The 11,969-nt window shown below is 47.7% G+C and overlaps 1 protein-coding gene across 1 annotated transcript; it reads left to right on the top strand.

Moving 5' to 3' along the window:
- The first annotated feature begins 232 nt into the window (after positions 1-232).
- Positions 233-10,641, top strand: INHBC (inhibin subunit beta C). The gene is made up of 2 exons (XM_049625820.1): positions 233-785; positions 7,806-10,641. The coding sequence occupies exons 1-2, from the start codon at positions 473-475 to the stop codon at positions 8,552-8,554; spliced, it is 1,062 nt and encodes a 353-aa protein (XP_049481777.1). The 5' UTR covers positions 233-472; the 3' UTR covers positions 8,555-10,641.
- The last annotated feature ends 1,328 nt before the right edge of the window (positions 10,642-11,969 follow it).

Below are 11,969 nucleotides of genomic sequence, written 5' to 3' on the forward strand. Positions count from 1 at the left end.
ACCCCTCTTGTTTGAGAGTCAGTCACCCTTTAACACTCAGCCTAAAAACCTCTCATCTCTCCCTTTTCCTCCAGGCTTCCCAACAAGGCTATTGATCTGAAGAGGAATTTCATCTCTAACCTTTGTCCCCAGGCCTGGCAGCTTACTTGGGTAACCCACTGTCTCCCAACATTGGCCCGGGGACATTTCTTTCCCCAAACAAACCAACCTCCCCTCACATCCCCCACTCTGTACTTTCACTGACTATGTGTTCGAGGCTCCTGCCAAGTTCTACCTGTAATTGGCTTCATCTCCCAAGTCAGATGTTTGGCTGCTGTATCCCCTGCAACAAGGAGTCATGCCAGCTGGACACACTCTCCTTCCAGGGCCCCCAGTGGCCAGGTTGGAGTTGAGACCACAGCTGTTGAGACCCTGAGCCCCGGTTTTACAGCTCTGCCTCAGCTGTATCACTCAAAGAGGCCCTCCCCCAGCAATGATCTCCTCATTGCTCCTGGCCTTCCTCCTCCTGGCTCCGGCTACAGCGGCCATTCTCAGAGCTGACAGTCCGTGTCTGGCATGTGGAGGACCCGCCTTGGACTTGGATCGCCAGCGGGAGCTGCTTCTTGACCTGGCCAAGAGAAGCATCTTGGACAAGCTACGCCTCAGCCAGCGCCCAACACTGAGCCGGCCTGTGTCCAGAGCTGCTCTGAGGACTGTGCTACAGCACCTCCATGGGCCTCCCCAGGGGACACTTCTGGAGGCTGACAGGGAACAGGAATATGAGATCATCAGCTTTGCCGACACAGGTGGGTTCCTATGCTATAGATCTTCCCCAAACCACCTGACCTTTTGGGGAAAGGAAATGTCTCCTCCCAGCCTAACCCCTGTCCCCCTCCCCCAAACCATCCCACTCTTGCTTCCCATGGCCTATAATCTCCTAACCCCAGGCTCTCACCTCTCCCCACCCTACCTCCTGCTCTCTCTTATTTAGACTTCACCAATGGGCAGCTGGGAAGTGGGTAGAATTCACTTCTTTGGGGACCGCCTGTCTTCATGTCCTCTGGCTCCCACAAACTTCCACAGGCTGTGGTGTGAGCTAATCTACATCCTTGGCCTGGCCCCTGAGGCTGGGATCTGGGGAGTCTCTCCTTTCTCTGTTCTCCCCATCCCCCAGATGCCTCATTTTAGTAAAAAGGGAAACAGTAGAACACTGGGACTACAATACCCCTCCAACCTACTCCTGTTCTCTCGTCTTAATACCTTGGGTCCTCACATCAGAACAGGGTCAAAATGGAATTCAGAAAGGTGGGTAAAAGATAGAGGAGAAAGGAGGGTTACCCCCAGAGAGGGAAGAGGAGTTGGAGAATTTAGTGCGTAGTTAGAGAGAAGGTCGAGAATTTGGAGACAGGACCCTAGAAACAGAACACAAAGTGATGTCTTTGGCCTCTGAGCCTCTTGCAAGCTCTTTCTGAGGTCTGGAAGATCCTGCCCACTCCTGGCCCCTTTCCCCTGGTCAGCACCTACTCCCCTGTCCCTTCAAGACCCAGCGCTCCCATCCTCAAAAACCCACCCTGACCTGAAGGTGATGGGCTCCCTCTCCCGTGGTTCCCATACCCTCACCCTGAACCTGAACTCTGTGTGGAATTGCCTGTTTCCAGGTTTTCTGTGAAGTCTGTCTTCCCATAAATGTCAATCCCTTGAGATCAAGAACTGTCATTTATTCTTCGCGTTATCACCAGAAGGTAGTGTATAGTAGAAATAACTAACACTTGTATGATGTTTACTTGATTCTAAGCCTTTTACACACACTGACTCCTTAAGATCCTCACAACAACCCAGTGAGGCAAGTACTACTGTTATCCTCATTTTAAAGATACTGAAACTGAAGCACAAAGATGTTGAGTAATTGGGGCACCTGGCTGGCTCAGTCCGTAGAACATGCGACTCTTGATCTCAGGGTCATGAGTTTGAGCCCCACGTTGGGTTTAGAGCTTACTTAAAAAAAAAAAAAAAAAAAAAGGTTGAGTAACTTCTCAAGGTCCTATGACTGGTAAGTGGTGGAGCCAGACAGCCTAGCTCTGGAACCCATGACCTTGACCACCACACTACTCTGCCTCTCGTGAACACAGTAGATGATCAATAAACATTGGTTGCGTTAAACAACCAAACCATGCTATAAGTCAGCTTGACCACAGTGTAGAATCATCAATGATGCATAAGACCCTATTCTAATTCAAAAGGGGATTTCTGCAGTGATTAAGAACACAAACTGGAGCCAGATAAACCTGGGTTCAAATCCCTGCTCTGCTGCTTATTACTCTGTGACCTCGGTTGTTAATAGTTTTCTCACGTATAAAATGGGGATAATGAGAGGATAGTTGAGAGAATTAAATGAAGAAACACAGGTAATGTTCTTAGAAGGTTAAGGTGGGAAAGAGCAAGAAATCGAAAACTCAGCTCCTGTGCATGAGGGGTTTAGTTGCTGCTGGGAATAAATTAATTAGAAAGTAAGGCAGAATGAAATAATGCTAGAGGAGGGCACAGAGCTTGCTGGGGCAGGAGTTATTCATTGGGTCCTAGCGAGAGAGGGAAGGCTTTCAAAAGAAGATTGCAAAAGGACTGGCATTGTAGAATAAGTTTGACTTCAATGGGTAGAGAATGGTAAACACAGTAAATGGAGAGTAAAAGTCTGAAGGAGTAAACTGCATTTGGAGTTGAAAAGTAGCTCGGAGTGGATGAGCACAAGATAGATAACAACGAACCATGGCTCCCTTGAACACCAAGATCCTGTTTGGTGTTTTGTTTTTGTTTTGTTTTGTTTTGTTTTGTTTGTTTGTTTGTTTTACCTCTGTATCCCTGACACCAGTTCCTGGCAACATTGTGATAATAATGTCAGCTACCAGGTATTTAGTGTGCCTGTCTCATCTCATTTACAGTAGACTTTAGACTTTATTATTTCCATCTTCTGAAAGCAGAACTGACACTCAAAGAAGATCATTTACATGGCCAAGGTCATACAGTTTGCAGGGGGCAGAATTCAAACACGGTTCTCTCTGACTTCAAAGTCTATATACTTTCCACATATTTGCTAATCAATGAATGAGTACAACATTCAGGCCCAAGGGGGCCTGATCTGAGATGACATTTGGAAGTGAGAATGACTGATACCTGGGTTCTACCTTTTTCATTTCAATATGTTAGCTTGAAGTTTTTATTCCAATTTAAGCTATCATCTACACTACAGTATGGAAAGCAAGATCTGAGTGTTGCTCTTGGTGGAGATAGGAAGAGAGAGCTTGGGGCTCTGGAGAAACTGGAGTAGGGGCGTTCAGTGATGTCCTGGAACTGCCTCCTACTGGCTCGCGAGAACAAATTACAAACATCTCCCAACTCCGCATCTAGGGTTGTCATGTTAATAGTTTGAAATCAGATGTGGTGGGAGAATTTATACCACAGAAATTGGCAAACATTACAAATCAGGGTTTAGTTCCCTCCGGAATCCAGTTGTTAAACATTTACCAGCACACCACTGCCTGTGACCTAAAATACAAGTTATCTGCCTGCCACACACCTAACATGCAATGCTGACACAGGGACAGGATAACCATAATAGATACTCCTCTTCAATATGGGAGACAGGGGAGTGGGGGACACAGAACAGTCACTGATCAATGAACGTTCTGATATCCAGCCAGGCACATATCTCGGTCTACCCCAAATCCAGAATTCTCTTGGTTAGGGCTGGGTCTTGCTCCTTGCTAAGAATTTCCTCTCCTCTTAAGGAGAGCCCATCAGTGCTCTTGGCTTCTAGATCTACTGTCTCAGCCCTTGGCTCCACCCTCTGAGATGTCTTTCCTTTTACATAGGAAATGACCTGTGTCTGCAGCTGAGAAGTTTTCTCAGCTTGCTTCCTGCCCAAAGAAGTTGGGGGCCCAGAGACATCTTTTCATTTTGAATCATCTCTGTCCCTTTTAGTCCAAACTGGTGCTGCTTTCACTACTAAAATTATCTGTAAAACCCTGTGAGTCTTCTAAATAATGAATTGTAGTCTACTCGATTAGACAAAAGACACTCAACTTTATCAGGACAGACCCCTCTTTAGGTTACAAGGCGGGATATTGTGGGTCAACACTCAAGATCCTTCGAAGCCCTTTTGTCTAGTTGAGAGGATCTACAGAACATCATCTTAAATTTTAGATTTTAACAAAGGTGTTAGATCTTAACAAAGGCTCTTACAGCTGACCCTTTTTTAAATGTTTTGATCTTCACTCGGAGACCATGTTTTGCTGGCAATGCCCTGGATTTGATTTTTACCCTGAGACCATTTCTTACTTTGAGAACCTTTTGCCAGACAGAGAGGTGAGGAATGGAAAAATATCTTATTGTTCAATCTAGCAAGTCCTGTTGGAAATATTTTCTCTAAATTCTGCTTGAAAATTGAACAGTTCCTTTTTTAGTTCATGTCACTCCTGAAATGCCTTCTCATAGGCAGCTAAAATAAGCCAATTGGCACTTCCAGCATTCTGCCTGGAAATATCTTTAGCTAAATTCACAACTTTGTTAGATACCATTTCTAGCTTCCAAGTTACCACAGATGATAGCCAATACATAACACAGGTTCCCCTTTCTCCAGCTTCCAGTGGCAATTTCCTCACTGTTCTTCCTACCTTTGCTAACAGTCTCCTCACCATCCTCCCAACGTCTCCCTGCCACCCAGTCCCAAAGCCAACGCTACATATTTTGGGTCTTTGTTATGGAGCACCCTACTTCTGTAACAAATTTCTGTTTCAGTTATCTCTTAATACAACTAATCAGCCCAAACATAGAGGCTTAAACCAAAAAAGTCAACATTGCTGATGATCGTGTGGTTTGACTGGGCTTATCTGGACAGCTCTTCATCTCCATTTGAGGAGTAGGTAAGGTCACTGAAGCAACTGCATTCAGTCAGGAGCTCGGATGGGACAGGAACATCTAAGATGGTGTCTGATCCTCAAAGTCTCTCATTATTCAGTAGTCTAGCCCAAGTTTATTTAAAGCCTGGTGGCTGGCCTCCAAAAGGGCAAAGCATCATTGTGTAAGCACTTACCAAGTTTCTGCTTGAACTGTGTGCTTGCCTATGTCTCATTGGCCAAATCAGGTCACACAGCCATGCCCAGACTTAATGTGGAAAGGAACTGCACCAAGCCATGAATTTTGGGAGGTGTTGTTCATTGGGGGCCAACGGTGTAATAGCCTACCATAGCCCCTACTGGTTATGTGTCTGCCTGCTTTAACTAGGGTAAATTAAGAGATTTTAATGGGAGGATGCTTAGTGACATAGCAAGATTAGTTGAGCCCCTCAGACTCTTCATCTAGGATTTGGGAATTGGGGCACACTAGAAGATCATGTCTCTTAGCTAAGAGGAGCTGAGTAAAAGATTCTGTAGATTCGGGAGCTGGGGCCACCATTTTAGGACCTGAGGAAACTGACAAAGGAGCAGAAGTAGATCCACAGGGAGAGAGGAATGGAGTAGACTTACTTAGAGAGATGGAGATGAGAGATGTCATGTTGGCTTTGAGAGCTGTCGAGAACAACCTTATTCCTGACTTTCCAATTCACACAAAGCCTAGTTGAACTTTATTTTCATTTAACAATCATGTTTTGAGTGCCTATTATGTACTAGATACTACAGAGAATGGTGAACCGTAGAGGCACAATCTCCACCTTCATGGAGTTTACATTCTAGATGGCGGGGCAGGGAGGAGGAGAGAAGAGGAGGAGAAGTACATAGTAAACATATGAACAAAAAACAAAAATGACTACAGAGAGTGGTAGTAGCTATAAAGACAGTTAAGCAGGACGATGTATTAGAGAAATGGTCATATTGTTGAAGGCTGCTTTAGATATGTTAGTCGGAAAAGCCTCTCTGAGAAGGAGACATTTGAGCTGAATGCCAAAAAGAAGCCAGTCCTTCAGAGATCTTGGAAAGACATTCCAGACAGAGGAAACAGCACGTGCTGAGACCATGAGGTGAATCCATGTTTGGTGAGTTCATGGAACAGAAAAGAGACAGTATAGGTAGAATATAGTCGTTAAATGGCAGAGTGCCTAATCATACAAGTTTTTTTGTGCTAAGAGGTTTAGTTTATTCAAATAGCAATGGGAAGCCTTTGAAGGGTCCTTAAGCTAAGGAGATCATCCCATTTATGTAATAAAATGCACGCTGGCTGATATATGGAGAATGATTTGGGGGACAAGAGTGGACCATCTGGGAAGCTATTGCCATAATTCAAGAGAAAGATGATGGTGGGTTGAACTAATATGTAGTAGAGGAGAAGGGGATGAGTGCAATTATATTATGAATTGGAGGTGGAGCTGTCAGATTTTGCAGATAGTTTTAAAGTAGGGGATGAGGGCAATCAAGGTTTTGCCTCAAGCAATGCATTTATAGAGAATAAGATTGGAGAAGGAATAGGTTTGGGTTGGGGTGGGATAAATCTAGAGTTTATCTTTGAACATGAAGAGTTTGAGATATCATTGGATATCCAAATAGAATATCAGATCAGCAGCTGGATATACAAACCTGAGGATCAGGGAGAGGTCAGGGCCAGGGATATATATTTGGGAGTCATCAGCATACAGATGGAATAGAAAGCCACGGGAATTGATGAGATCATTCTGGGAAAGAATATAGATAGAGAAGAGAGCTCAGGACCTTCAACATTGAGAGGTCAGGGAGAGGAAGAGGAGCTGTCAGTAAGAGACCAAGATAGAGTGGCCAGAGTCACAAAAACCAAGAGAAGGAAATATTTCAAGAGGGAGGGAATGATTAAGTGTGTCAAACACTGCTTAAAGGTCAAATAAGATGAATATAAAGAGATGAAACCATTGGATTTGGCAGTGTAGAAAGTGTTGGTGATCCTGACAAGAGCAGTTTCAGTGGAGTGGAGGGAACAGAAACCCAATTAAGGTGTTCCAGGAGGTCAGGTAAGGGATGAAGAGAGAAAATTGGACAAGAGTAATAGCGATAGGAAGAAATACATAGAATCATTGTGGCGAGGGACTGGATATGGTTTCTAGAGGTGATAAGGAGGGTAGTGGTGCCACCAATTCTAAGACAGAAAGAGGGGTATATAGGAAGGAAAAGAGTGATTTCCATTTGGGAAATTTTTTATTTTAATGTGCTGGCAGGACATTCATGTGGCAAAATTAAGCAGTTAGAAGTTTAAACCTGAAGGTTGTTGATTCCCAAATCTTTTTTTTTTTTTTTTTTTTGAGAGAGAGCTCTAGAGAGAGAAAGTGGGGAGGGGGAGAGAGAGAGGGAGACAGAGGATCCAAAGCAGGCTCCACACTGACAGCAGAGAGCCCGATGTGAGGCTCAAACCCATGAATCATTAGATCATGACCTGAGCCAAGTTGGACACTCAGTCGACTGAGCCATCCAGGCACCCCGTTGATTCCCAAGTCCATATATCTAGTCCAGAGGTGCAAAATGGTCTAGACTAGACATCCAGATATGAGACTCACCAGCATAAAAATTGTGTTGGCTGACCATGAAGGTGGGTAAGAACTCTCTTCAGTGTAGAGTAAAAGGAAGTGAAGGCCAAAGACAAACTATGGAGAACTCTTGCATTGAACAGATGGTCAGAGAAAAAAAAAAGCCAGCAAAGAAAATCAAGGAAGACTCATAAGAGTTGTGTCACAGAAGCCAAGAGAGAAAAGATTTTCAATAAAGAAGGGGTGGTCAACAATGCCAAGTACTGCAGGGAGTTCAAGCATGCTGAGAGTAAAGAGGTAGAACTGACACCCAGAAGACCATAGTGACTGGGGGTTCTTGTGTCCGCAGGCTTTTCCAACATCAACCAGACTCGTCTTGACTTCCACTTCTCCTCTGATAGAACTGCCAATGCCATGGAGATCCAGCAGGCCAGCATCATGTTCTTTGTACAGCTCCCTCCCAATACCATCACCTTACCTTTGAAGCTGAGGATCCTTGTGCCAGGCTCACGTGACACCAACCTCACCTGGGCCACTCAGCAACTGCTGGAGGTGGATGCCAGTGGCTGGCACCGGCTCTTCTTGGGGCCTGAAGCTCAGGCTGCCTTCAGCCAAGGGCACTTGACCCTGGAGCTGGTACCTGAAGGCCAAGGAGCCCAGAGCTCGGTCATACTGGGTGGGGCTGCCCACAGACCTTTTGTGGCAGCCAAGGTGAAGGTTGGGGGCAAGCACCGGCTTCACCGGCGAGGCATCGACTGCCAGGGTGGGTCAAGGATGTGCTGCCGACGAGAGTTCTTTGTGGACTTCCGTGAGATTGGCTGGCACGACTGGATCATCCAGCCTGAGGGCTATGCGATGAACTTCTGCACAGGGCAGTGCCCACTGCATGTGGCAGGCATGCCTGGCATTGCTGCCTCCTTTCACACTGCGGTGCTCAATCTTCTCAAGGCCAACACAGCGGCAGGCACCGCCGGAGGGGGTTCATGCTGTGTGCCCACGGCCCGGCGCCCCCTATCTCTGCTCTACTATGACAGGGACAGCAACATTGTCAAGACTGACATACCTGACATGGTGGTAGAGGCCTGTGGGTGCAGTTAGTCCGTGTGTGGTATGGACAGCCCAAGGTGGGGTAGGCAAGCATGCCCTCCTGGAAGTACCCTTCCTTGAGAGGAAGAGATGGCCCCATTACTGTCTCTGTCCAGAAGGAGGGCTCCCTCTTCCTGAGCAACTGATGGAAATTATGCCAACTGTGACTTGAGGAGATCTTCATCCAAAGAGAGTCACTTTACCATCTTCATGACCACCAGTCTCTCTCCTCAAGCTTAGTCTATCCAGCAAGCCCCACAGGCTCAACTGCCACCCCAGGGACTCTGATCCACCTGCAGCCATTGGCAGTGACATCTAGTTCCTAGGCAGAGATACCCGTAGCCTACCCTTAATCCATCCCATAATCCACAATACTTCCCCCTCTTCCCGCTTGATGGCTGTTACTCCAGGATGAGCTGACCAAGCCCCTTCCCCGATTTTCTGGATTACCAGAGAGCCCCTTCCTTGGATTCACTGGGGATTAGATCACTGTTTTCCAAAGTGAGGTTTACTCTTCTCTGTATCTTGAGCCCCTTTCTTATTTGCCTTGCTGGTCTGCTAAGGCTCTCTTGGCACATCCTTATCCATTCTTTTCCCTGTTCTATGACCTTAGGGGCTGACTCACCTGAGCTCCTTTGGCCTCTGGCTTCCTGCTGAATTTGACTAAGGGGAGACACAAGCAGGAGATCAAAGGATAGGAGGTGATAGAGGTCAGGGTATTTCTTACTCCTGTTTCCTCTTTCTAGTTGCCATGGATCTGTGTGACTGTAGCTGCGGCCTGTCCCTACAACTCCTGTCTGGCTCGCCACTGGCCCCAGCTCTGCCTAGGTTCTGATATCACTGCTTCTGCACTAGGGGCTTGCTAGTCCCGGGGAGCTTCAACATCCCTCCTTGGTTCCCTTAACCCTGCCTCTGTAAATAAGTTCTTTATTAAGTCTCCTTCGTGATACAAACGCAGACAGCTGAATAGTTCTTTTGTCTCCTGCTGAGACCCTGGCTGACACCAAGGATGACACAGAGTTTGCCTGCCTTGTGCACTTCTACTCTTTCTCACACACAGGCTCCTCAGGGCTGAGCTGTTGTGTCTATCCCATACTTCATGCCTCTTCCTTCCCCAGGCTGCCTCGTCTTCTTCCTTAGGCCCCCTCCTCCCCCCCTCCCAGAACCACCTTTGCTGGTCTCTGTGCTGATAAAGACTTAGGTTTTACCTGCTCGTCTCCTCTCTCTATCCTCACTCCGAGAGATGAGACAGATCACTGCTCACTCAGCAATCAGGCTGACAACCTGTGAGCCCTTCTGTGGTGGGAGGCAGAGGCACGGCTCAGTGCTGGCTGCCCTCCCTCACTGAACCCAAGGGCTCCATCCAGGAGACGTGCTTGGAAGCTGGAACTGGCCAAGGGCCACTCGCATGGGACAGGGAGAATAAAAGGAAGGCACGGAATGAGGACAGGGAGGTATTTGCTCTGAGACGGGGTCCTCTCTAGACCTTTGCCCTTCTTTCCCCATCATCCCTTCCCTTTGGCTGGACAGCCCTGAACCATGGGGTCGATATTGTCTGCAGCCCAAGGCCGAGTTTGCGCAAAACCCATGTGTCCTTTGGGTAATGTGATGTCTGTGTTTGCTCAGCTTATAACCCCCTCCTCCCAGGTTCTGAGGTCCCTGGAATAGTAAGCCTAGAAGAGACAGCCTGAAAGGGACGTCCTTAGGGCCCTGCAAATCTGAGCCTTGGGGCTTCCTGAGCAACCCACGGAAGCTCTGCCACCTTTGCCTTGAGGAGATCTTCATCTAAGGACAACATCTAAGGAAGTCTTCTGTGCCTCTTTCCCCCCCTTCCACAGTGTATCCCCTCCCTACAAGCCACTGTGATCTAACCTCTCTCCCTCCAACTATACCTTCAGTCTCCAGGGGCAAGACAAAGGTGAGATGAAGCAAGGCACTCACATGGGGGGGGGGGGGGCAAAATTGTAAGGGGATGCCAAGAAATTCATCAGTTAAGATAAATAATATCTTAATGGAATATTTTTAAAACACCAAAATGAATGCCCCCAAACCCATGATGACCAACATAACAAATTTTAAAATAAACACGGCATCAGTATTACTCTCTTTCTTTTTGGCTCTGCCTTTTGGGAAAAGGGAAAAGGGTGGGTCTGTCTTCTTCCGATCCTTTTCTTCCAGAGCCTCTTGGCCCCTAACTCCAGACTGAGTTGGGTTTTTCTCATTTGGGCGAGATAATCACTCCGGCTTCTACTTCCTTACCCACCCCCAAGCCTGTCCCTCCCCAGCACCCAACCAGGTTGGTGGTAGGGCGGGCCTGTGAGGCAGATGGCTGGGGTATTTATAACCTGGGAGCACTTCTTGGGGAAAGTGACTAAGATGCTAAGAGCATATTTATAGCTGGGTTCTGACGTAAGTGTCAGTGGGGAGGTAGGGCCAGGCCAGGCACAGCAGCAAGAGGGTAGGAAGAGCTGAAAATTGGGGGCACCTGATAGAGAGGGTCGGGGAGAAGTAGGGTCGGCTGCCACTTTGTTCTGCTTCCCTTGACCCTGTCTCTTGGCACCCACAGGTAAGCCCTCTGAGACACCAAGCATAGGCAGAATCTTCTTCGTAGTTCCATGTTCCAGACCCTAGGAGCAGAGGGCTGTCACTCTCATCATCCTCAACCAACAGAGAAGTTGCTGAGAGCCGGGGAGAGAACTGGACAGAGGGGTTTGAGTATGTTTTGACCCGGGGAGACATGTAGGGAGGAGAGGAGAGTCTCAGAGTCTCATCTCACTGTCCCCTCTCCCCCTCCCCACCACACAGTGCCCTGGGTTTCTAGGAAGAGCCTGGCACCCGTCGCCAAGCTCCATTGCCACGTGTCAATATGACGAGGTCTAAAACCAAAGGTAGCAGCGACGTGGGGCCTGACGACAGCTTCTGCTCTCTGGCAGTGGAGAGAGGGGAGAGCACCGGACCAGCCTCTCTGTCTGCTGTAGGAGAGACAGAGTCCCCAGAATGTGAGGTTGGGAAGCGTCTGCATCTCCCCACTTCTGAGAACAGCCCATTCCCTGGGAAGCTGGTCAACGCTAAGCCAGCTGCGGTCCAGTGGCGCCACACTGCCACATGGTGGACACCGGCGGTACTGAGGCCCAGCCCCCAAAGCACCACTTTTCTTCCCCTGGTGCCAGGTCTAGTAGTCCCTTGACAGCCCCCACTGGCTAAAGAGAGGGGAGATTAACCAAATGGAGTAGGGGCACATTTCCCAATCACACTTCTTGCTTTCTAGCTTCTTGAAGAAACCAGGGACACGGAGAGAAAGGCTAGCATGAAGTCAACCCTAAGTTGAAGGTGGAGGGGCCATGGCCCTTCCACTCAGTGAGGAAGCATGGTAAGGAGGGCTGGGATTGGAACTGAGGTTGCTGCAATCATCTTGCTTTGCTCTTAA

The sequence above is a fragment of the Panthera uncia genome, chromosome B4 (genome assembly GCF_023721935.1).
Source record: "Panthera uncia isolate 11264 chromosome B4, Puncia_PCG_1.0, whole genome shotgun sequence".
Lineage (NCBI taxonomy): Eukaryota > Metazoa > Chordata > Mammalia > Carnivora > Felidae > Panthera > Panthera uncia.

Coding starts and splice junctions, on each gene's coding strand:
- INHBC (XM_049625820.1), top strand. CDS start 473: ATGATCTCCTCATTGCTCCTGGCCTTCCTCCTCCTGGCTCCGGCTACA. Junction 786..7,805: donor CATCAGCTTTGCCGACACAG/GTGGGTTCCTAT, acceptor TTGTGTCCGCAG/GCTTTTCCAACATCAACCAG.